The sequence below is a fragment of the Cyprinodon tularosa genome, unplaced genomic scaffold (genome assembly GCF_016077235.1).
Source record: "Cyprinodon tularosa strain WSP-4 unplaced genomic scaffold, ASM1607723v1 ctg2, whole genome shotgun sequence".
Classification (NCBI taxonomy): domain Eukaryota; kingdom Metazoa; phylum Chordata; class Actinopteri; order Cyprinodontiformes; family Cyprinodontidae; genus Cyprinodon; species Cyprinodon tularosa.
This window is the reverse complement of record NW_024038733.1, coordinates 1,983,551-2,008,154: the sequence shown is the minus strand read 5'-3', so window position 1 is coordinate 2,008,154 and position 24,604 is coordinate 1,983,551. Positions and strand designations below refer to the sequence as shown.

The 24,604-nt window shown below is 36.0% G+C and overlaps 2 protein-coding genes across 3 annotated transcripts in view; both read left to right on the top strand.

The window, feature by feature from the left end:
* Positions 1-1,082: 1,082 nt before the first annotated feature.
* Positions 1,083-11,636, top strand: tnfrsf1a (tumor necrosis factor receptor superfamily, member 1a). Its single transcript, XM_038284436.1, has 10 exons — positions 1,083-1,265; positions 3,177-3,265; positions 3,365-3,467; positions 3,555-3,680; positions 3,778-3,933; positions 4,026-4,104; positions 4,955-5,004; positions 8,942-9,114; positions 9,200-9,311; positions 9,401-11,636. The coding sequence occupies exons 2-10, from the start codon at positions 3,212-3,214 to the stop codon at positions 9,697-9,699; spliced, it is 1,152 nt and encodes a 383-aa protein (XP_038140364.1). The 5' UTR covers positions 1,083-1,265; positions 3,177-3,211; the 3' UTR covers positions 9,700-11,636.
* Positions 11,637-12,084: 448 nt separating this feature from the next.
* Positions 12,085-24,604, top strand: part of plekhg6 (pleckstrin homology domain containing, family G (with RhoGef domain) member 6) — a 25,953-nt gene continuing 13,433 nt past the window's right edge. The window contains exons 1-13 of one of the 2 annotated variants that reach the window (XM_038284449.1): positions 12,085-12,203; positions 14,871-15,081; positions 16,352-16,441; positions 16,739-16,876; positions 17,134-17,229; positions 17,308-17,358; positions 17,624-17,773; positions 18,651-18,761; positions 21,176-21,325; positions 21,415-21,549; positions 22,724-22,843; positions 22,950-23,082; positions 23,187-23,302. In XM_038284449.1, coding sequence (XP_038140377.1) covers positions 12,184-12,203; positions 14,871-15,081; positions 16,352-16,441; positions 16,739-16,876; positions 17,134-17,229; positions 17,308-17,358; positions 17,624-17,773; positions 18,651-18,761; positions 21,176-21,325; positions 21,415-21,549; positions 22,724-22,843; positions 22,950-23,082; positions 23,187-23,302 — 1,521 coding nt within the window. In that variant the 5' untranslated portion in view covers positions 12,085-12,183. Of the gene's footprint in view, positions 12,204-14,870; positions 15,082-16,351; positions 16,487-16,738; positions 16,877-17,133; positions 17,230-17,307; positions 17,359-17,623; positions 17,774-18,650; positions 18,762-21,175; positions 21,326-21,414; positions 21,550-22,723; positions 22,844-22,949; positions 23,083-23,186; positions 23,303-24,604 lie in introns of both variants that reach the window. The other variant, XM_038284448.1, reaches the window with a different exon arrangement.

Genomic DNA, 24,604 nt, shown 5'->3' with positions numbered 1-24,604 from the left:
TTCACCCTCCTTTGTAGTCTTTCCCATTATTGCACTGGCCTTAAAATGCCCTCAACATAATTGTTCTGTTTTCATTATCTATTTAATCATTTAAAATAATACTCATATTTCTGAACTGTAGTTGGGGTTAATCAACGAAAACATAGACTCTGTCATAATCTTGGCACTAATGACTGGATGATTTGTTCATTCCTTCCACCTGCTTAGCTCCACCCAGTTTTCATCTGCCCTCAGCTGATCTTGCAAGAATCACTGCCAGTTTATGCGAGCCGAGAGTGAGAAGCACACCCGCCGACAGGGGGAGACAAAGGGTCAATTGTCCCAGGCCCAGGGCAGTGGTGGGCCCAAAATTGACACTCTGATCTGACCATTAAAAATACAGGCAGAAGGAATTTTTCAGAAAATATTTATGATAATAATGTTGAATATAAGAGTATCTATCTATCTATCTATCTATCTATCTATCTATCTATCTATCTATCTATCTATCTATCTATCTATCTATCTATCTATCTATCTGTCTGTCTGTCTGTCTGTCTGTCTGTCTGTCTGTCTGTCTGTCTGTCTGTCTGTCTGTCTGTCTGTCTGTCTGTCTGTCTGTCTGTCTATCTATCTATCTATCTATCTATCTATCTATCTATCTATGCCACATTCTGGGATATTTGTGGGTTAAACAGGCACAATCTAATCTCATTTTCATTAGGATTCTTGACTGACATTAATAAGTTTCCATTTTATTTAATTTCCTTTGGGTATAATAAAATACATTTCGAGTTGAAATTACTTTAATTAAATTCAGTTTTATTTCAAATATGACTGATCACTAAAATCAGCAAAGTCACAGCGTTAAGAGAGAGAACCACTTCGAGGACTTTCTAAACATTGTGGAAAATCAGTTTTCATCCATTCATATTTCCAATCCATAATTTGCATTTATCTTAAAGCTGCTCAGAAACTGCTGCGTAACCAGCAGCGCCGCTCTACAGACAGATTATAGGATTGTTTTGCTGCCTGAATCAACTTTCTTGCCCAACTCTTGACTTCCAATTCCTTGAAACGCGCTGGTGACGCGGACATTTCCCGGTTAAACCCGCCTCCTCATCCTGAGCACAGATCTGCTCACCGAGCAGCAGCTCTGATTGCGCTCAGCATTCCGCAGCAAAACAACAACCAAGGCATTTATTTTTTAATGAAAACAAAGACCGATATGTGATGTATGGAATGGCAGCGTTGAGGAATCCATCAACCTGACCAATGTTACTCAGGTAAGTCAGTGTAAAACATTTCTACGCGTCTGTGGGAAACACAGATTCATATCTTGAAGGTGCAGTGGGCGTTTTGTGGTGCCTATTTAAACCGAAACTAGAGGGGGGGAAAATAATTTAATTGTTGCAGGTTGAGATATTGCCAACGGAGGTCTTATTTATGGCAGTTTATTCCAATGTCCTGATCTAAAAGTTGTTGTTGCTTTGATCATGTTTATGCCAGAGGGTCTAATGTTTGTGTTGCGCGACAGGGAAATGGAGGCGTCCAAAATGTGGCGCAGAAATGTGACAGTTCCTTTTCACATCTACAGGGGATTACAATCATACTTTACAGTAGAAAACAACAGTGGGTTCACAGCATCATTATGTGCTTGTTTTTTTTCTTTCAATATTAGATAAAGGTTTATTTTGTCTGATAAGCAATAATAATAATAATAAAAACACCTCAGATTTAAACTTCTGTAATCCAATTTTTTATCAGTTATATATGGTCTGTATATTTCCTCCAATTATAGATTAAATAATCCAGAGCAAAAGCTTTAAATTGATTGAAAATTATAATTGAAATGTTGTTTCCGCCACAATAATGACCCTATAACCACATTTTTACTTAAATACTTTGTGATAATATGGCACACCGAATGACATCATTGTCAAAGAGTAACCTCACTGTCCAAAAAGTAGTTTTATTTATGTGCCCTTGTTATTTCCGGTCTTAAATGACAAAAATCTTGTTAGGTTCGTCTTCCTAGTGTGAGGCCCACCTATTTTCCAAATTTTTACCAGTTGCTTTAGGGCTATTTGAAAGGATTGCTGAGGATTTAGAATTTCTAAAGTGAATTAAGGTTGAGTAAGAGATCATTAACAGTAATCATGCTATTACAGCAGGTAAATATATAGCATCTGATGCTGTGTGTGTTTGGGGTTTGCTTAATTTTTTATTTATTTATTTATTTATTGCCAAAAATGCCATGTTTTTTTCAAAGGAAATGGAAGTTGGAGCTCTCTGGTTGAAAGAAATAGCATTAAATGATTATGTAGAAGTTTGTATTATAGACATAATATACTGTTAAAGTAAATGTATATGTATTGATTTGACTTTATGCAATATTTAACACACTTTTACTTTGTCTTTATAAGTCGGTTGTTGTTTTGGGTGTTATTACTTTACATGTTCAGCTCCTAGTATCTATGGCCATCTTGGCCTAGTTCTTAGTTTCAGCCAATGAGAGCAAATTATACTGGGGTTACACTAGCTTAAGAGTCTCATGTTATCAAAACATAACCCCAAAAATTAAAAACCATCCATTAATCAACCTGGCTATTTTATTTTAGTTTGTTTAGAGTACTTAACCTAACAGTTGAATATATCATTAATGTGTTAACTAATTCCTATACCTTAAATATTCAAAACAATACATAATTTAAGAAAGATAAAAGACCATAAAGCAAGTGTTTTATGCTTTTCTTTTTTAAATGACTTTCCTTTTCCCAGTTTCCATGTGCAGTTAGATTGTTGTATTGATAAATAGCTTGCTTAACCAGTTATGTTCAGAAATCTAACATTAACTTGCCAGAGGGCTGGCAGCCTGCATCAGAGTAGGGAGCGAGGGAATGTGCGTAGGAAGGAGGTGATTGAGGAGGGTTCAGATTGGGAAACCTTTACACACTTTGTAGTCAAATACAGATAAAAATGCAACACAGATCAGAAGCAGTTTTGTGTCTAATACAGAACAAGGGGATAGAGACTCTTGATGTTTTTTTCCTCAGGAAACAAGTTTGTTTTTGCAATGACTTATCAATGTTAAGAAGGCATGCAAAATCATTTCAGAGGAATTCATATCAGTTACCTTTTGGATGATTCATTTAAAGTATAATGCTGGTTTGATTCACTGGTAATTTGTCTTCCAGTTGGTCTCAAATGGACTGAATCAAATCCACAGAATATGGACGGAATAGGAAATCGAGCAGGATGTATTGTCATGTTACTGCTCCTTTTGGTAAGAAGAACTCAACGTGGATGAAATACATGAAAAAAATTCACTTTTTTGGAAACTATTGTGTGCAAATAAATGCGTGTTATACATTCTTCATTTTAGCTAAGGAGCATCCCTGTGTTGACGATGCCACAGGAGAAAGATGAGTGTCCGCCCGGGGAATACAAAACAGATAAAGGAATATGTTGCAACAAATGCGCTCGTGGTACAGTCTGCATATAAAACATAACTCTTGATTATGCTAGCAAAAAAACTCTGCTGTATGAATAAATGTGTTTTTTTTTTCTTTCAGGTTTTAAGCTGGCAGATGAATGTCATTTTATAGGGCACAAAAGTAACTGTGTACCTTGTGATGCTGGTCAATTCTTAGACGAGATGAGCTTCTCCAAAAATTGCAGAAGTTGTAAACGCTGCAAAGGTAAAGAAACAGTTGATTTTTCAAAAAGTGTTTGCTGTATGGTATATAACTATGTTTCAATTGAGTCTTTTTAAAAATCATGTATTCTTTTCTACAGCAAAAAAACATGAACATCTGGTATCGGCATGTAAACCGGAAGCAGACACTATTTGTCAATGCGACGAAGGCTACTTTAAATATAGAATTGACACAGAGGCATACGACTGTCTCAGATGTCGTACATGTAAAACTGATGAGATACAAAAAAAGCCCTGTAAGTATTAACTTCTTATTTGGTTATAAACAACTCTTGCACCCAGTTGTCGTGCATCTGTTAACCCCTTCAAATAAAAACGTGTTACACAGGTACACATGAAAATGACACCGTTTGTGAATGTAGGACGAACTTCTTCAGAGTGAAGAATACATGTAAACCCTGCAGCAGGTTAGTCGCTTTATATAAGCACTCTTCATCTCCATCTTGCAGTTCATGAGATCTTTTTTTTTTTCTCTTCACAATATTAATTTGAGGAAGTATTTTGTAGAATTGAAACTTGCAATTCACATCCGCCTTTCTTCAACATTTCCATAAGATTGCAATACAGGAGACCTTATGACACGTTGAAACTTGCTCACTGGCATTTCCTCAGAGCCCTAGAAAATAGGTTATTATTAGTATACCATTTATGTCCTGCTAATAAAAACAGCTGAAATATTCAGAGTGAACACATTTTTTGGTTTCGAAGCGAGCAATAAAATTCCAATATCTTAAACTCAAAAGAGTGATATTAAAAATGTAACAGTCTTTTGAAACAGGTTTTTAAGCTCTATAAAAAAAAAGAATCAATGTAAAAATAGGTGATAATCATCTGTATTTATCTTTGTAACTTCAATTAATTCCAATGAAATATATCTACAGCACTTATCCCAACCTTTGGGGAGCATTTCTAGGGGTGAGGGTATTGCTCAGCGGCTTCTACCAGCAGTCTGTAAGATAAAAACTAATGAAGTTGCAACCTTATCAGGACCCAAACTCACTGGTCTAATCAATACGTTTAAACTAATTGTTTTAATGCTTCTTCTTAAAATATTTGATCAGGATAAATGGAACATGATCATAGCCACAGATTGTTGCTTCATTGTATAAATCCATTTGTAGTTGCATCTTTGAAGGTGTAAAAGTACATGCAGAGCTGAGGTTGTAAATGCAAGTCAGCCTTTATGTTAATCACTTCCTCTGAAGATGCGATACTTCCCCTTCAGTATTGTCAAACATCCTCTTTGTTTTTTCACAGTTGTACCCCGGAATGCACACAACTCTGTTCAACTACTGGTGCGACAAAAGGTGAGCGCTAACAAGGCCAGTTCCTTCTTCACCTACAACAGTCATTCACATGAGTAATACTGCTCCCAAACTTCACACGCAAAGTCAAACTTTCTTCTCTTTTTTTTGACTTCTGAGCTACCATGAAATTTAAAGTTGGAAAAGAAAAAAAAAAATCCCTAAAGGTTCTCTTAAAAAAAAAAAAAAAGGATATCCTTACCTCTGAGTCCTTCATTTGAACAAAGACTGCATTCTCAGAAGAGGGAGTTGTGACAGTGGACATTTTGGTCTTGGCGGCAGTTCTTCTTTTCTGTAGTTTCAGTCGGCAACACCAAACCTGTGACAAACATCACTGATAGCGTTGTACAATAGAAGGCATTGACATCAATTGACCTTTTCACAATTTCGCCCATGACAACCACAAACTTTACAGTGTGTGTTGGAATTTTATGTGATATCGCAACACAAAATAGCACATTATTGTTTACTTCTGTTTTTGTTATTTATTGTTGTTTGGTATAAATTGAACAAAAAAGAATTGTATGTTTCCCCATCACTCGAATACATCTACTTGCAAGTAATTGCCTTCCAAACCAGTCAAATTAGAGGTTTATTAAAGTATAGCTTTATTTTAGCTTAAAAGAAGCTTTTCTCTACAGGATGTTTGAGAACATTAGAGAACAAATGGCATCATGAAAGGCAACAGAGCTGACAAGTCAGCGAGAAGTTTATAGCAGAGACAGTTTGTAAAACAGTATCCAATGATTTAATGTTTTAGGCATTACTTCAAAATTGTTATGGGATATGGAAAGAGAGGCAACTTAGAAACGTCCAGCTGAACTGACGATTCAATAAAACTATTGATGTGAGAGACAACTAATGCTAACTCTAGAGGACCTTCATAGATTCAAATTTCAGGTGGGGTAATCTGTCTACTAAAACAGTCAACAGTTTGTATGAACTAAAAACACAAAACATGCTTTTCAGGTCAAATTGAGATAAAAAAAACAACTTTTCAATCCCAAATGGAAAACAAATATTGTTATAACTCATAGGGATTGCTTCAAATTGTTGTAATAGATGTTGATGACTGTAGGCAGAAATAATCTCCTGTAGTTGTCTGTCTTACAGTGGCTCTGGAGATGAGTCTGTCTGGAGACCCTCTGGTGTTCCACAACACTGTGAGGAAGTGGATGCTATTGAGAGAGAGACAGAGAGAGTGTCATAACCCGATCCGTCCCGGAAGCACGATCCGTTCTGCGCATGGGCTATCAGCTCATTTGCGCAAACAGATATACATCCGGGTCGAACTCGATTTTATTTTGTTAAAAATACCTAAATGACGTTTACCCTCCCCAATGATATTAAACGTACTAAAATATAATGTGTTAAAGGTTTATAATGTATTTCCTGACAAAAAAAAAAGATACATTAAAAGCCTTTCTGTTTTATCACTCGTCTCTTCCTGACCTGCACCGGAAATGGGATCCTACGCAACTTCCGGTGGCTAACGGATCGTGCTTCCGGGATCGGGTAGTGACAGAGAGAAGGAAAAAAAGGTTTTGATTTGAAAAACTTCTTTTTTTTCCCAATGAACATTCATTGTGTTAAATATTAGCTATCCATCAACCAGAAAAAAACAATATTGTTAACTGAGAAAAAAATGTCAGATTATTCATCATTGAAAGAAATAGAAACTCAGCTCTTACTCTATTTTTAACCATCAACATAAACAGTTTGTCAACCTTTTCCTTTGCAAAATTGCTCATCCTCTTCCTTCTGCTAATGTAAATGAAAATATTAGCTTGACTTACTAAAAATGTAACACTTTCCACTTAATCTGATGAAGGTTCTCAGTCATCCAGGTCATAGTCATTCCGTAAAAATTAAAAAAATATCCACTGGACTTGGTTTCCAAGATTTGAAGACGTTTCGCCACCTCTCCAGGAAGCTTTCTCAATTCAAATGTCTGGATCCGCAGTGAGTTGGAGTCTTATATAGACAAAGCCTTGTATCGCTTGGAAACATGCAAATGGAGAAGGGAGTGAAGGAAGCCATCTATGTGAAGAGAGGAAAAAACAACTTTAAACAGAGGTGGTGGACTCAGATTCCAGCTTCCAAAAACATACAATTCAATCATAGACATAATCCCTTCCAGATCCATGGAACCAAACGACCCATTCATCTGTTACCACTTGCATGTTTCCAAGCGATACAAGGCTTTGTCTATATAAGACTCAAACTCACTGCAGAGCCAGACATTTGAATTGAGAAAGCTTCCTGGAGAGGTGGCGAAACGTCTTCAAATCTTGGAAACCAAGTCCAGTGGATATTTTTTGAATTTTTACGGAATGACTTTCCACTTAAGTGTCTTATTTGGTTTAGCAAGCACAAAAAGCATGCTTTAGGTCTAACAACACCACATTTAAAAAAAATGTTTTTAAACACAATAAAAATTGAACAAGTTGTTCACAGTTCGTGACAAAGTTATGTTGCATTTTTTCTTAATTCTTAGACACAACGCTATTGACACTCACTGCCTCATGTTAGATCCACCATTGTAGATCTCATTCCCTCTTAGAGGAGGTTTGTAGAAGACCCTCCACATAGACTTCTGATTCTCTTCAACATTTAACCTATCGCTCCAAACTGTATTAGTCCTCCCACTCAACAGTCTTTTATTTAGACCATGAACAGACATTTACACAGTAATTTTCCTATCAGCATACAAAAAACTAAGTCTTTCTTGGTATGCAATAAAGGTAAAATCTATATTCAAACCCATTTCTGGAAACAGATCTGTAGCATCAGGAAATTGTTTTCAATTAAAATAAACTTTTTAACTTGAAATCTAAGACAGTCCTCGTGATTAGATTTGATTTCAGCCAAATTAAAGAAGTGGTTGCTTCTGTGTTTTGAAGTGTTGGTCCAGCCACTTCAACAATTTGTATCATTTTCAGAATTCTTTCATCAAGCAATCTTCTTGATAAACCAACTCCAGCTCCATCCTGTATATCTGACTGTGCTCCAAAAATTCAGGGTTCTTCCAAAACAAAGATGTCACTTTCAGTCTTTTGCATTTTTATATTCATTAAAATTAGATTAATTACCTCATTTCACACAGCCGCTGCAAACAGAAATGGAGTTCAATCCAACGACAGGCGACCAGAAGATCAGGATTTTACCACGCTATGGTCTTTACCACGCTGGTGCTCATGGGAAATGTTTTCTCCCTTCAGGCAAAACTATTCCGCTTTTTTTCCACTGGGGGAGCCAAAATAGACCAAAACTGAAAGTTCTTTAGAGCGTCTTAAACTTCATATTGCCCAGGCCTGTTGAGAAATATTTTAGTCTTTTTAGATGTACCAAACTGGTGAATATCAGTCTCAAAATCAAATAAAATGTATTTGTATAACCTTTTACAATAGCCAAATGGTACCTAAAGTGCTTTACAACAAAGCCATAAAACAATACATAACACATGTAAAACATACAAGATACAATTAAAAGTGCTGTAGTGGTGCAGGACATTAAAAGCCTTCCAGAGGTGCATAGAAAGGAGCACACAGAAAGATAAAAAAAACTAAACAACAATGTATTGACTTGGGGGGCTTTGATATAGGGCGGACCTTAACCTTTAAGGTTTTTATACAATAAAAATATATATGTATATTTTATATTCACTTAACACGTTTGCAATAGGCTACCTTGCGTTGGTCCACATAAAATACGAATAAAACACTTTGGAGTGCCATAATTTATCAAAGTATTAATACATCTTGAAGGCGCTGTGTGTATGCAGCATCATTGTAAAAGGATTTTTAAACTAAGTATACTTGGATAGGGAATCCAGTTGCCTTCAGCAGGATTGTGATGAATGGAAGGAATTCAGCAACACAGTTACATCAAATATAGATGTGTCGTTCTTTTAATAACTAATCTCTGGTTCCCTTTTCAGCTCCTCATCCTTATCCTGATCTTACCGGTATAATTATTGGAACTGTGGTCATGGTGGTGGTCTTGCTGATATTGGGAATTATCATCACCCACATGGCTACAAAACGGTTTGTCAAGAAAAAGATGCGGAGTCAGTCTCTGTGTCTATCTGAAGAATCAAAGGAACAAAGCAAGGTATTCTAAGCATACTGTGAGTGGCTGATTTGATCATTTTTATTTGCATGAATTGTTAGTCATTCTTATTTTTTGTGTCTGCTAGGATTTCCTGATCAATGCCAAAAGTCATCCAGAGGAAATGAGTGTGAAAACTGTCGTTGAAAACTCTTTGGGTGAGCAGGAGTTATGCAAGCTGCCAGACTGTGTCCCGATGAGTAAGTCTATGACAGTATCTGCTGGCTTTAACATTTATAATGCAGAAAATAAACAGCTGCTGAGACCTCTCCTCTTCTCCATTCTGCAGTCCCTGACCTTATCTACACTGTGCTGGATCTGGTTCCTGTGCACCAGGTAAAGCAGCTGGTTCGCTCTCTCGGTGTAACCGATATGGAAATCGAGCAAGCAGAGATGGATCACAGGTTCTGCCGTGAGGCTCACTACCAGATGCTACGGGTGTGGGCCCAGGGGGGCTCGCGGACAATTGCCGGAGTAAAGGGTGAAACTGTTCACCAATCGCTATTAGATGAACTCTTAGACAAACTGAGACAGATTCACCTGAACCGGGCAGCCGAGGAACTGGAGGCAAAGTATACCATTCAGTGATATAAACTGTGCCAACCTGCGGTTATAAAAACAACACCTATGAGACCAAGTATTGTTCGATAAGAGACCCTGCAAAGGATGCTTTGAAACGGAGATGGTGCTAATCCACAGCAGTAGTTTTATTTCACAGAGACAAAGAGCACAATCTATGATCTTCAAAACCCTTCACTGTGACCAACAAAGAAATGCTCGCTGCAAATCAAAGACTGCAACAAACTGGGACAAATTCGTTCAGCTTCATCAAGAAGTATTTTTGCTGTAGATGTTCTATTGTTTGAGATTTAATTTCGATGGGAAGTTTGACATATGTTTAGTTGACCAACTATGAGGAAATAATTGACCAATAATAGCACAAGGCTAAGAAACAACGGCAAACAGCGGGTCTCTCTCAATAAAAACTAATGTTGCTTTCCATTTATCAGAAATCTGCAATATTGAGAAGTCCCAGTGTTTAGACAATTTATCTAGTTTTTCTGCAGATTGGTCTGAATTGGAACTCAAAGTCTTTAATTTCATACTTTGATTCAATCAGGAAATAACAGATTTGTGTTTTTTTCCCCCTTTTGGTAGCAGCATGATGATATGGTTATCTTTTTACTAACCGACTTACTTTTGCATCTTTGGAGTTAAATTAGGCACATTTACTATAATTTTAATTGCAACGAAAGCAAAACATTGTAGTTAGGAAACTGCAAGCATTTCCACGATAACAAACCTTTATGTGTGATAACATTCGTTATAAAGATCTAAATGTTTACCTGGTATCATTTAGCATCAGAAGAGTTGACAGAGAAGATTGTTGAGTTTCAAAAACTACAATGACGCTAGGTTGCAGTTTTTCTTTAATTGTTAGTATTTTCATTATGTAATAGTTTAAATTGATTTAATAGGTTTGTTATTCAATGTTGCACATTTCAAGTTTTTTATTGAATAATATTGTTATTTTACACAGGCTGCAAACTAACAGGACGTTATGCTGTGTTTAAACAAAGGTTTGGGTTGCAACAACTCCCCTATAAATGTACAAAAGTTCTGCATTTAGATTTTATTTTGAGATGCACCAATCACGCTTTAAGTGGCGGTTGGTTGTGATTCAGTGGTTCGCCCCATTTAAGTGATTTAAAGCTGTTGGTTGATGCATCTACATACTGAAGGGGGGTTCTTTTCTTTATTTTTCTTTTGCAGAGAAAATACTTTGTGATCAAACCTTTTGTTAAATACTTTATCTGAAGTTAAAGTTTAAACAGCTTTTCTAATATCAAAGGGACAAAATTAAGTCATTTCTTAGTGAGAATATTAATAGATTTTTCACTTTAGTATTGATCTTTTGATGAGAGTTTTGTATTAGAGACATTTTATATTTTCAGATAAGACTTTGTACTATATTGCATTTTCACATAGCTTTATTTTTTGTAATGAGGACCTTAATGGATTGTCATTCCTGTGTCATTTAACTGAAGTCACCTAAGCTATTTGTATTAGTTTGTAGATGTTTTTACTATTTTGTAACATGTAGAGTGTTTTTTTTCACTCTAAATGTCAAATAAAAAAGAGGAGTGGTTTACCAACATAATACATCAAAGCTGGTAATATTTTCATACCAGTTCCCTGTTATGCTGGAGAAGGGAAAAAAGTCAGATCTACTTTATTGTGAACAATGAAGCCGGGGAAGTGTTTTGTTCCTCCTCAACATACAGTATACCACACTCTGTTGTGTTTTACAGTCTCTGCAGTGCCTCGGCAGCATTCTTTTAATCCCCAATCATACAAGCATTATTCATGACACACCTTGTCTCAAATCTTATTCAGCTTTTATTTTACTGCCAATCATATAAGGATCTTGGGACTGAAGAAGTGCAACTCTAAAAACTTTTTATTTTCCATTCTGCTTGACACTGTGTTTAACTGTTGTTTTTAATAAAAAGGTGTAATTTTTTTCTGCGTGTCTGAGATGTGTTTTAAACTTTTCAGACAGTATGTTTGGTGCTTGGAGGGGGGGAGAAAATATTTGAGGATGTAATTGTGGATTTGACTGCAGGCACGCTGCAAGTCTGCATTCCAACATGAGGTCTTCAACACTCAATCACATATTTTTCCACTATCGATTTAACCAAAAATATTCTTGTCCTCCACTCCAGGAACTGGCTTTTTATTGCAGCTAGGACATAAAACATGAGAAAATGTTATCTTTCTCCCCTTTAAAATGATTTGAGTGGGAATAAGCATGTTGGATATGAAAAACCATTGATTATTTTCAAAGAAATTAGTCCCCACCTCTGCTCCACCAAGCACTTTTTAACTGCGACACATTAACCAAACCTCAGCACTGATTTGTTGGCTCTAAAGAAATCCAGTTGTTCTGGTCTGACCACTTGTTGAGGCCGGTGTTCAGGTAAAAGGAAGAGAGGGAGGGACTGATCAGGCCAGAGAGGAAGGAGAGGAGGAGAAAGCCAACAGAAACCAAAGATGACTGTGTGAAGCAAAATGGATCCAACCAAGCCCAGGTAAAATCTGAATTATTTCTCATCTATTTGTTGTAAAAACCGATTAAATAGAGTCGTTGTATGATTTATTTCCTATGTACTGATACGCATTCGTGGAGCTCTCGTCTAGACTCACAGATGACTCTTCAGTATTTGATGTTTTGCTTTACAGGGTTTGTTTTTTTAAGTTCAAGAGACTTAGATTAATGAAGCATAGTTGATCAGTTTAAAAAACATTACAGGTCAGATATGAAAATATTTTTCAAAATTCAAAAGCTTTCACAGTGTTTTCTCCAGACACCGGGCTACACCTGTAAACAGGTAACACACAGTGATGGAGGAACTTACGTAAGTCAATAGAAGTTTGACAGCAAGGCAGGAGCTAATTATTGCAGTGTACGTGTCTCTATTATGTCCTCCTTAAAGAATCTTTGCTCGCACCATAAAAATTCAAACAGAAGCATAAGTACTTCTTAATCTTTTTTGTTTTAAAAAGTGTTGTTAACCACTTTTGTTAGGCAGCTGTGCTGAGCTGTCATGGTGTTATTAGTATAGTAGATAGTTTGATGGGATCCAGTGGTTTAGGAATAAGAGAAAAATCCAAACATTAAATCAAAGCTCCTAAATTATAACCTGGGAGACAATTTCTGGTTTCACCGGCACATCTATGTAATTAGATCTTGAGCTTTGTAAAAAATACTGGTGTTCGAATTTAAAGGTATCTGCAAAATCAGATAAAATATTCTGTTGATGTTTTAATTATTTGATTAAAAAGGAGATTTACATGGTTGTAGAGACCAACATGCAGGTTGTTATTTCCTCTCTTTCCAGGACAGATTGCTATCTCTGTGCCCTACTTCTGTTTTCCTGTTCAAGTATTATTATTTGGCTCATTTTGCATTTACTTCTCCCTATTACATTAGATTTGTATTTCTTCAAACTGTTATGCTATATGTTGTAGTTTTGTATTGTTTTAATGTTTCTCAGATAATATTGCACATTCTCGGAACCTATTCAGCATCTGTTTAGTCATCACCCAAGCTGTTGTTTTTTTTACATTAACAAGTCTCATTTAACTAGATGCACTCACAAATTCTCACAAATGCATGCAGTGTTGCTTAGATCTGAGCATCTCACCTGAGAAATCACAACCTAGTGCTTTCCAGACATCTACTTATAGCCCCACCTACCCTCCCTTACAGACGTTTTTCCTCCAGCTGTTTAACAATTGTAGCCTATTAACCCTATTAATAAACACACAGTGATGTCTCTGCATTTAGGGTAAATAAACCAGGGTTTGCTAAAATGTCTAATTAGTGCCGTTTATATTAAACTCCTATATTAAAAGTAACCAGGTATTCACTGACTTGAGACATAACACAACTTCTTGTACACGATTGTCAAAGTTTACTAGGTGTTAATTTTTCCTATTCCTATGCTTTGAATAGGGCCATTGCTAATGAAATAGCAAAGCTGTGTTATTGTCACCTGCCAAAATCAATCTTTTAAAGGTCAATACTCGGAGTGTGTTGAAAAAATGGATAATAAACATTGGATGCTCTTTTAGGCACACAGAATACCTTTTTGCCACTTTCAAAACATGGATAGATGCCCACACAAACTTATTTGGGTTTTTGAGCTCTTAAATGTTTTACATTGAACCAAGATAAGCCTACTGTACCGCCAGATAACCACACCAAGCAGCAGGCCCCTTCAAGATTTCTTTAGGAATTATCTAGTTTAATTTGCCATTTAGTGACAGGTGATGATCACACATGGCTTTAACGTGTAAGAAAATCAAGTTTAATATAATGTCATCCCTCTGCAAATATTAAAGTGTTTAAGTGTGCAGTCTAGGGCAATGATAATATCATATAGTTCCTATTTTGCTGGAGTACAAGTGACAGAAGACAGCAGAGGGCAGACTTTTCTTTAACAAAAACTTTCCAGAAGGTCACTCATGGTGTTCTTTGGTACTCAGCTGCTTTTTTGATATCTTTCTATTATATATAGATATAATATACAGATATTTTATGTGACAGACTATCAAGGGACTATTTTTATAGTTCGGTTTGAGCAGCCTGTCACAAAGATGTATATCTTGGGTTGCATCAATGAAAAATTGAAATATAACAATGGTTTAAAAATGATATTATCTCACTAATGAGATGATTCCAAAGCAGCTATGAAGCAAAACCTTGGGATAAAACACATTTTTATTTTAAAATGAAGCATCTATCTGGTCCTTTGTGAAATAACAGTTGGATTTCTTCTTTTAATTAGTGTACATCTTTCATGTATAGTTTTTTTTTCTTTTATCTATACATTTCTTTTTGAAAAACTGAACTATGAAACTCAACAAATCAAACAACAAACAGATTGAAACCCTTGCAGCCAGACTTTAAAGAAAAAACTTGGAAAGACCGTCTAAAATATTAGAGAAAGTTGACAAAGACACCAATAAAATATTTAAGACTCATTACTTATCTTTTATGACTTTTTAATGCAACCATCTGTTTTCAGTTGCTCTAAAAATCTTAAGCCACCAGACTTGGGAGGAGAACTGGAAGTAGACATATCAGAATTGTAACAATGTCATTTTTTCATTCTCTGGATAAATACATAAAGTTTCATCAGTGGCTTTACACCACATTCTCTCAATAAGTTACCGTGTGTGTCTGTCCTCAGCCTGTCCCCGAAAATGCCTTATGTAAACAACGAAGGACTTGAATCAGTAATGAAAGAGATGCTTCAGAGACAAAACAGCTTGAATGGAGAGAAACCAAAGGATGCAGAAAGCAGAGAGACAGATTTTGTTGATGGACTGACAACAACTTTAGAGATATCCCGCCGCAGGGGGTCTGCAGACAAAAACAAATACAGCACGATTGGCTACCAGGCAAGTAGAACATTTCAATAACAGCTGTTTACCCTCATATCTGTCACTTTTCTGTCTAGTTTTAAGGAATATGTGTATGTCTCTTTATTTTGCATATCTTACTAAAAATTTTAAAATATGTGACTGTTGAATTTAAAAAGAAATTTTTATTTAATATTTTTCCCATTGTTGTTGTTTTCTTCTGAGCTATATGTTAAAACGTTTCAGAAAACATATTATTTAAACCAAACTATTTAAATTCTCTTATATAAACTTTTAAATTTGGCTTTATTATATAATAAATATTTAGCCTGCATAATTAAACGGTACACTGATTTTAATCAAAAAGTAAATAAAAACATTGGAGCTCTGTTAAGACCTGAAATGTTTGTTAGAGAGCATGAGTGTAGATAAAGTAGAGATAAAATCGTGAAGACATTTTAAACAATTTAGGTTATAAAAGGATATCCCAAGCTGGAGAATCTACTAAACCACCCTGGCCTTTTCAAATTAAAAGATTGTGTCTCATCTGTAATCCCATCTGATGGGCTAAACAATTAAACCGTTAATGAGTAAAGCTAGTAAGGAGCCCATTATAAATGTAGAGGAGCTGCAGAGATTTACGGTTCATGTAGGAGATCTATAGTAGCACAGTTTAAAAAAAAATTGGCCTTAATTGGATATAAGGAATAAAAAAGCCATTAGTAAAACAAAAAAAACAAAAAAATGAATAAGTACTGAAGATGCCTGGTGCCTGGTCAGAATAAGTACTGATGATGCCAGGCAGAGGTTGCCCTTTAAGCTGAGCAAGAACCCCCAAGATATAGCCAGAGCAAGGAAGTTTAGATCCAAGAGTATTCGTGTGTTAGAATGGTCTAGTCAAAGTTCAGATTCAAAATTATATGAGAATCTATGGCAAGACCTGAGAGTTTTCAAAAGAGGAATAAGCAGAAATGTTGGTACCTTCAGGCATAACACCGGAGATCATAAAAAGATCTGCAACTGGAGCCAAATGTGAATGACTATTTTGCATTGAATCAAGGGGAAAAATGCATACCACAGTTTTAAATTATTTTGTGTAAAATGTATCTTATTTAGAGTCATACACTTTACGTTACTCTGTCATGTACAAATCTAATAAGAGACACTGATGCGACAATATAAAAAGTATAAAAGGTGCTTTTTGCAAGGTTGTTTCTTTCATTTTTGTTGATATAATCTTTGAAAAATAAAGCTTTGATCTTCTGCTTTTAACTGACTAAATTGTACTATTATTTTTCTTTTTTCTTAGAGGAAACCCAGGCAAAAGGTTGTGACTGACTTTGCAACTCTGAGTAAAGGATCATCTTCGGGATCCAAATCCAGAACGCCGCTTAAGCAGGTGTTTAGTGTGGTCAACCAGGGAGTGTCTGAGAAAACGTCTGAGGTATTGTTTTGTCTCTTGTTCATCAGGTTGCATTCTCACAAACCATGAGGCAGATACAGACCTGCTCCAACCGTGTCCGCCCACATAAACACTTTAATCAGTGCAGCGTTACTTGTTCTGCTCTACTGGCTGTCTTTATATGTGACCACAAGAATTCATAACATTGTTTCCTTTACGAGAACTGCTGATATGCTTAATCATTAACTTCAAATAATTCTCTCTGCTTTCATTTTTTTACCATCAACATGGCAGGAAAGAGGTCAGTTGGATTTGTTGGTCAAAGACCTGGAGGCTTTTGCTGTTCCTGCCAGCCTGAAATGGATTTGGAAAGAAGAAAGCCAGGGTACAACACTGGAAAACAGCTGGACAGACTTAGTGAAGTCACACTCAGTAAGAGACAGATAGTATTCTTGCTTTATTTCATTAGTTTGTCTTCTTTTTTTATTTTTATATAAACCTCATTGAACCTTTTCAGAAAATTATGTTTCAGTTCCACCTGTCTGCCTGAACCAGTCTTGCCGAAGTTTGTTTTAATGTGTAGTAGCAAATGGTGTCCTGCATATCGTTGTAAAAATGCCTCCTTTGTTTGCTCATTGCATACATTCCTCAAATATAATTAGCTGCTGCTTTTGTTGACTCTGCTTCAGCAAATGGCAAAAAAGCAGAGACACCAACAGGCGGCGCTGTGGGAGTTTGTACAGACTGAGCTTATCTACATCAACAAGCTGAAGATCATCAAAGACGTAGGGTGTCACTCTACAGATTCTTATTACAGTGACAGTTTTTCTGCAGTTTGCATAATGTGTTTCTACCTTTCACAGGTGGTTATTGCTGCTCTGGTCAACCTGAACCAGCATGACTTACTCCAGGAGGTTAGTCTGCAAAGCATACAGCTGGAGTTCACTGGAATATTACACATAGATAAAATATGCAGGCTTATTTTCCATGGTTCGGTTTAGCAGTAATATGCACAGGTTGAGAGAGCAGAAAAAACAAACACAAAAACAACAGTGAGTGGAACATTTAGCCCCACAATGTTTCCACTGAGGAGATGGAAATATAACAAGGCCAGTTAGTTTAAATGTAACTCTGTTCTTTATTTCTGTTTTTTTTTATTTTTTATTTCACTTCCTCTAGGTGACCCCCGAGCTGTTGTTCTCCAACCTACCCTCCATCCTGCAAGCTCATCAGCTGTTCTGGCAGGAGGTGGTTTATCCCATGTTACATCAAGTACGAACAACAGGCAAACCTTTTGACCCCATGAGGTTGGAAGCCGGTTGCCTGCAGGTAAGAGCTCATTGTCTGCAGGTCTGCAATGTAAACACAGTGATGTTTCTGCCCATAAGTTATATAATGACCTATTTCCACACCTTAATGTTTCCACTGTGGGTGTTTTAACAGACTTGTACTTGCTGTTGTTGCTGAAATGGGCGTGATGGTTCTAAATAAGTTGGAATCATCTGATCAAAGAGGTTTATGTTTCAGTTATGGTTAAAAAAAAAGCAGTCTATCGAAAGAGATGGTTTACATTTGACTCTGTGGAATTGTTCCTAGGAGTAACTCACCTGCACCTTTTCAGAGGAGGTCATGTTTGAAAGGAGATTTATGCCGTCTTAAACCCCTTTACTGTCACAAAAGACTAGCATTTTACACAAGCTCTATTCAGTTCCACCAGTCCATTGTATCTAATCAGCAGGCAGGAGACTAAAGACCAGTTTTATATATTCAGCTAAGAACTCACAAATTTCTACATATAAACCAAAAATATCTACTTTAATGTCCCTTTTTGAATTGAAAAAATATCTATGTAAGATTGAGTCAAACAGTAAGTAAAACAAGTAAATAAACACTTAAATGAATCATTATATAAATTTTATTTAAGAAAGAAACATATTTGTATTTTCGAATATATATTGTAATAAAAGGTGTTGGAATCATTTGGTTAAGTTGCATACAGATAAGAGCTGTGTGCTATGCAAACATCCCTGTATTAAATGCATATCTAAATCAAGATTATACTCTCTTCCTTAGAAACATATAAACAATGTGTGCTTCATGAGCAAATCGTTACTGGAAGAGTACCTCAATGTGTTGATTATAATGATGTAAAGAGGCTTGCTGACATTAGAGTGTAGATATGAGTTGTCTTCTGCTTTTGCACCAGTTCCATGAACGCTTCTCTGTCTACCATCAATACTGCTGGGAAGAGGAAAGCAACCTGGAGTTCACACGCAGGCAACTGGAGAGCAACCCCCATTTCATTGCTTTTGTGCAGGTACGGTGGAGCAGCAGCAGTGCCTCTATTTAACTTTTACTTTCTGAGAGAAAAAAAAATCATACCTTACAGTTATTATTAAACTGATATCCATTTTCAAATCTGGTAATTGTGGCGCTGTGGTTTATGATGTTTTTGTAACCCTGTGGGTGGCTTGACATCAGAGCTTTGCACCTAGCAAACCACTTTTCCCACCAACGTCTTCTCCAAATGATTCAGATATCTAGATCTCCAGTGTGAATGCTGTGTATATACAGTAGGTTGGAAAATAGACTACATGAAAATATCTACTGTTTATAGAGAGAAGAAAAAACTGTGGGGGCTATAGTGGTTTTGTTTTGTTTTTTTATCTGTTTTGTACAACATCACCTCTCAAATGAAGTTATGACACCCTTTGTTTACAAATAAATCCCCACTTTAACAGGAAATAGTAACCAGTAGGTGTTAAAGGGTGGTCCAAATGACAAAAATCAGGGGCTGGTGATATTTTGAAAGCCAAACATACAGTTATTTCTTAATATGTTTTAGCCTTGTTGATAAGTTAATCCATCTAAGCTAATACCATTTCAAAGTGAACCTCACATATTACAGATTAATTACAGATAGAATGGTACATTTCAAGTTTTTATTAATTTTGATTTTACATAGGATACATTAAAAGTATCTTTCTGTTCAGCGTTACAAAACAGTAATTAGAAATAAAAAATGTTGCTGCTGCAAAAAGCAAAGATTCTAATAAATGTTTGGTTTGGCCCAACCTCCCTTTTCCACTGTAGCAGCATGATAATTTTTAATGTTCCTACATTTTAGAGTTTAGTTATAGCTAGGAGTCTCTGTTTATTGCTGGTTATTCTCCTTCTGCATAAGTTTCTGCCCCAGTGCAGCCTGGCATGGAGGCCATCTGCCTCTGATTCTGTTAAAACTTAGAAGAATCCGAGGTTGCTTTAAAAGCAGCCCTAAGTTCATCTACGTTTTTGAGTCGGATTATAACACTGAAAGTTCTACATGGGGCTCAGGTCAGAAAACATTCTTGTCACACAATCAAGCACAGTCAGCTACAGTTGTTAAAACAAGAGTTGGTACTTTCTGCAGTGTGGGAAGGTGTCAAAGCCTGCTGGAAAATTAAATCAGCCCCTCCATAAAGTTTGTCAGCAGAAGGAACCATCAGGAGCTCTTATATGTCATATATTTAAAGACTGTGAGGACTGTGGACCTTATAAGAATCAGGAAATCAAACACCAGCAGATGACATCGCACCTGAGTCGTCGCTGTCTGTGGAAACTCCATCCTGGACCACAAGCAATGTGAATTCTTTAGCATCCTCAATCTTCTTCCAGACTCTGGGACATTATGATATGAACATTTTATTTTCATCTGAAAGAATGCAACATTGTAATTTATGAAACATTTGAGACATTTTGCTCCAAAAAAAAACAGATTGGAGATTAAAAAGTCTGATGCAATCGGTTTAACCAGGGCTGTAGGAAGGGTTGTAAAAGAAATAAAACTAATACGGGGGAAAATACAGTCCTCACTGCAAACAGAGAGATAAGAATGTGTCTCTGTGCTTCGATTTTATTATTAGAGTAAGGACCATTCATACCATATTTTACCAGTTTTCAATTCCTTTTTTTGCAAACTGTTTGGTTTAGGTGTGAACAACCTAAACTCAATTTAGGGTGAGGTATTGATATGCAATGATTAGGTCTGAGTTATAGTCCTGGTTAGGGTATAGAAAGGGTTAAAAATAATGGAAAATTGATAAAAGCACACAGACCTCACTACATATAGCATAATGAGAATAAATGTATTGTGTTCTTGTGTATCATACATAGTAGGACCCTTTTTATGGAAAACATAGGCCATTGTGGGGACCCCATAAAGGGAATTGCTATTTTAGGATCAGGGGTCACATTTAGGACTAAGGTGTGTATTTTTAGGTTTAGGGTAAGGGTCACGTTTAGGCTGTATAAATTAGTGGAAGACAATGGAAATATTAAAGATAGTGAGACAAGTTTGGTGTTTTTGAACACCCAGCTGCAGTGATACATTTTTGCTCAGGTGAGCAGTATTTCACATGATTATGAAGCCCAAACCATATTTCTATATTTATCAGATTGTGTGCTGTTTTTTTAATATTCAAGCTTGGTGGAAAAACTAATTGTGTGGTTAAAAATGAACAGAAATAAACCCCACAGAGATTAAAGCTAGGTGAATTAATAATACACATTTTATTACTGAGATGCACCAACACACCCCAAAGAAAAGCCCATTTAAATGAAATGGAATTAAATTCAGGGCTACACAAAACAGAATTTTTTTAAAGATTATTTGGGAGATTATACATACATTATATACAAGTTAACTATTTAGCATACCTAAGATAATATTGTTGTGTTTTTTAACTTATACAGTGGGTGGAAAAACACCCTCAGTGTGAGCGAATGAGGCTTGGAGATATGCAAGCCAAACCACATCAGAGGATCACAAAGTATCCCCTGCTGCTCAGAGCTGTGCTCAAAGAAACCCAGGAGCATCGTGTTCAGCAGGCCCTCAAAGCAATGGTGAGGATTTGATTCAGTGCTGGTACTCATCTTACTTAAAGTGTAGTATTTATCTCTGACTGCATGTCTTTTTTCCTGCTTCTTCCCAGTTAACCACTGTAAACAGTTTTTTAGAAAGTATCAATGGCTTCATGCAGCTGAAAGATGAGGAGCTGGCTCTCTCTATCTCTGCAGAGAGGCTGGAGGGATATGAGGTGGAGGGAATTAATGAAGAAGTCGACAAGGTAAAAAAGATTTTGAGGATTTTACACAAAATTGTATTAATTCATTTGTCATTTTGTTCAATTTAAATAGCTTTATGAGTACGTTTTTGTCAACTGTTAAATGCTTTTGGACTTAATGAAATCTCTTTATTTATTTTGGACATTGGGCAAAAACTCTACGATTAATTTATTGCAATGTTTAGTTGTTTTTTTACGTTTTTTTCTTCACATATGCAATCACAACTATGACCAAAATACCTATGTGTATATTAAGTATATTTTTGTACAAAGATTATAGGATAATATATCACAAGTTCCATGCCTTTACAATACATAACAAACATAACTATGAAATGTTATTTAGACCTTTCTTACCCTAAATGCTCACATTTTATGCATATTTTTATTGACTGAGACAGAAGTCTCAAAAAGGTAGTTGGAACTTTATACTGAAACAAAAGTAAGAAAATATCCAGGGAAATATTGATCATGTGTAATACTGAGACAATGACATCACTTCTTCATAGTGTCCAACCCCATTAGCCACCATGTTTAAACTTTATCAATAGTGCAGTATGTTCACAGTTATGTGGAATAAATTAATGACCAGCTAAGCAGTCTTGGGAAATGTAAAAACATTAATTAACCTCAAACATCAGTACTTAAGAGAGTAAAAGCAATCTAAACAATGCAACAATGCAAATTGTTTTAATATCCCAGGATAAGAATGGTAAATAAACAATCCTCTCTGACATTTTAGCTGAGCTAGGATGGAAATGTTAAAAAAGGTCAAACCAGTACCTATTTGAAATTACATAATCATTTATCCCTGCTATTAGTTATTTTATACTCTATTTGGGAATGTTTGATATACTATTCTAAAATTGATTGTTTAGGTTTCATTATCTAACATTATCATTGTCTACTGGGAGGAAATTTTGTTATATGTCTCCTGTAAATATCTACCCATTGAGGTAACCTATAGTTACTTTGTATTGATCAGGGGTCATGATCCGTTCCATAAGATGAAAGTCCATTGGCTAAAATGGGCATTATAAACCCATTTATTGGGAATAAGTTACAACTCTGAAGTCTTACTAAGATAATACTAAGTGAAGACTATCAGCATATTAAATGGTGAATAGATTGAAGTCAAACTAAATACTAAACCTAGATTTGTTGCTGCGGTTGAAAGGTCGTCCGGGACGTCTGTCGGTTTGACCTGAGATATCCCATTAGAGGAGTGGGTCCTAATGTGGTACGTAAGCTGCTCCTGGAGGACAACCTGAAGCTACGAGGCAGAAAGGACAGCAAGGTAAGTTAATTTCATCCTGAAAGGCTCTGTCATTTTTAATCATGGTTCTACTTAAATATCGGTCAGGATTAAAAAAAATATGCATTTATTTGTTCATGATTTGCAGGTGGAAGTGGTGGCTCTTCTGTTTTCAGATGTTCTCCTTCTGACTAAAGTGCAGAAAAAAGCGGAGCGACTGAAAGTCGTTCGACCACCTCTGGCACTAGACAGAACACACTGCGACTCATTGAAAGATGGCTGTGGGTACATCTATAAATAAGCCTAATATATTCTGAAGTTCTGCATGAATCTTATAAAAAAGCGTCTCTGAGCCACAAAGCCCTCATTTTTCCTCTTCTCTCAGACTCCTTCGTTCTGGTGGAGGTGGGTGAGCTGCAGTGCATGATGAATGTTTTCATCCTTGTGACCAGCACCCCAGAATGTTGTTCCAAATGGGTCAAAAGCATCCAGAGTGCGAAGGTAAAATCCAACCTCTTTATCAAGCTTTTGAAATTTGCTGTGGTCTAATTCAGTATTCACATTGTTTCTTTAGAAATTATCATGTTTTTAAATATCTAAAGAATCACTACATTTAACACATAACTCTTTAACTACAATATATTCTGAAGACATTTCTTTAAACATTTTAGATAACTGAAAACAAAACAAAAGCAAAATTGCAAATATTATATACCCAATCAAAAGCTCTCTGCTGTTAGTCATTTTCTTATATAAAAAATTAATATAGAAATTAGATTTTTTTTACTAATTCCCTTCAATGTACTTCATGCACAATCTTTTTTCTTGTTACATTTCTGCCCGAAAGTTATTATAACATCACACTGAAATATGTAAACCAGCAGCTGTTTGCATAAAACCTCTGCTGATTTGTATATTTTTTTAAATTTGTAAATTTCTCCTATTTATAACAAAAATACAGCAATTAATGATAAATTAAGTCTCAAAAATTCAATTCTGTCATGCCTACAATTAGTCATAACAGATTCTAGCAGCTTTTCCTAGAACCCTAACTCACTCCTTATGGGAAAAGGCATCGCAAAGTGTAACAAACAACTTCTTAAACTCCAGAAAAAGTTAAATTTAATTAAAATTAGAATTTTATTTGATAAAAAATACAATAACAAAAAAAATGTAAATCACTCAAAGAATAAACATCAGAACTAAAAATCCAACTAATGTAGAAAATTCACCTATAAGTTAAAAAAGGGCTTTAGATTCAGTAACTGTGCAGTGAGCCAGGTGTCAATCACACAACATTGATGGTTTCAGGTTGTGATAAGAGTTTACAGCTCTTATGGCCTATAGATAGAAGCCGTTTCCAAGTCTTTTTTTTTTTCTCCTCTTTTGGGGGGGGTATTATTTTCCTGGTTCTATTCATACATAGAGAGTAAGAAGGAAGATCCAGGATGCAGGATGGACATGAAGCAGCCACAGATCTGTTCTGCTGCTCTCAACATCCTCTGTGGGGTTCACAAAGCAGAGTCTCTGCTGGGATGTTTTGATTATAGCCAGGATATTTGGCCATCTAGGTTAAGTTGTAGGCGGTTGTAAAGGAAGAAAATATTCTAACATAGTTAACTTTGGAAAAAGGTTGGCTTCTCATTCTTCCCTCTCCAGGTCCACCCGGCGAGCTGCGTTTGGTAATAAAAACCAACATTGCGTGTTGACGTCACAGAATTACAGAGTTTAATCCAATATAAGACAATGCATAAACTTAGAAATAATACAATGCACAAACCTACACCAGAAACTGCAGAACAA

Coding starts and splice junctions, on each gene's coding strand:
- tnfrsf1a (XM_038284436.1), top strand. CDS start 3,212: ATGGACGGAATAGGAAATCGAGCAGGATGTATTGTCATGTTACTGCTC. Junction 5,005..8,941: donor AACTACTGGTGCGACAAAAG/GTGAGCGCTAAC, acceptor TTCCCTTTTCAG/CTCCTCATCCTTATCCTGAT. Junction 9,312..9,400: donor GCCAGACTGTGTCCCGATGA/GTAAGTCTATGA, acceptor TCCATTCTGCAG/TCCCTGACCTTATCTACACT.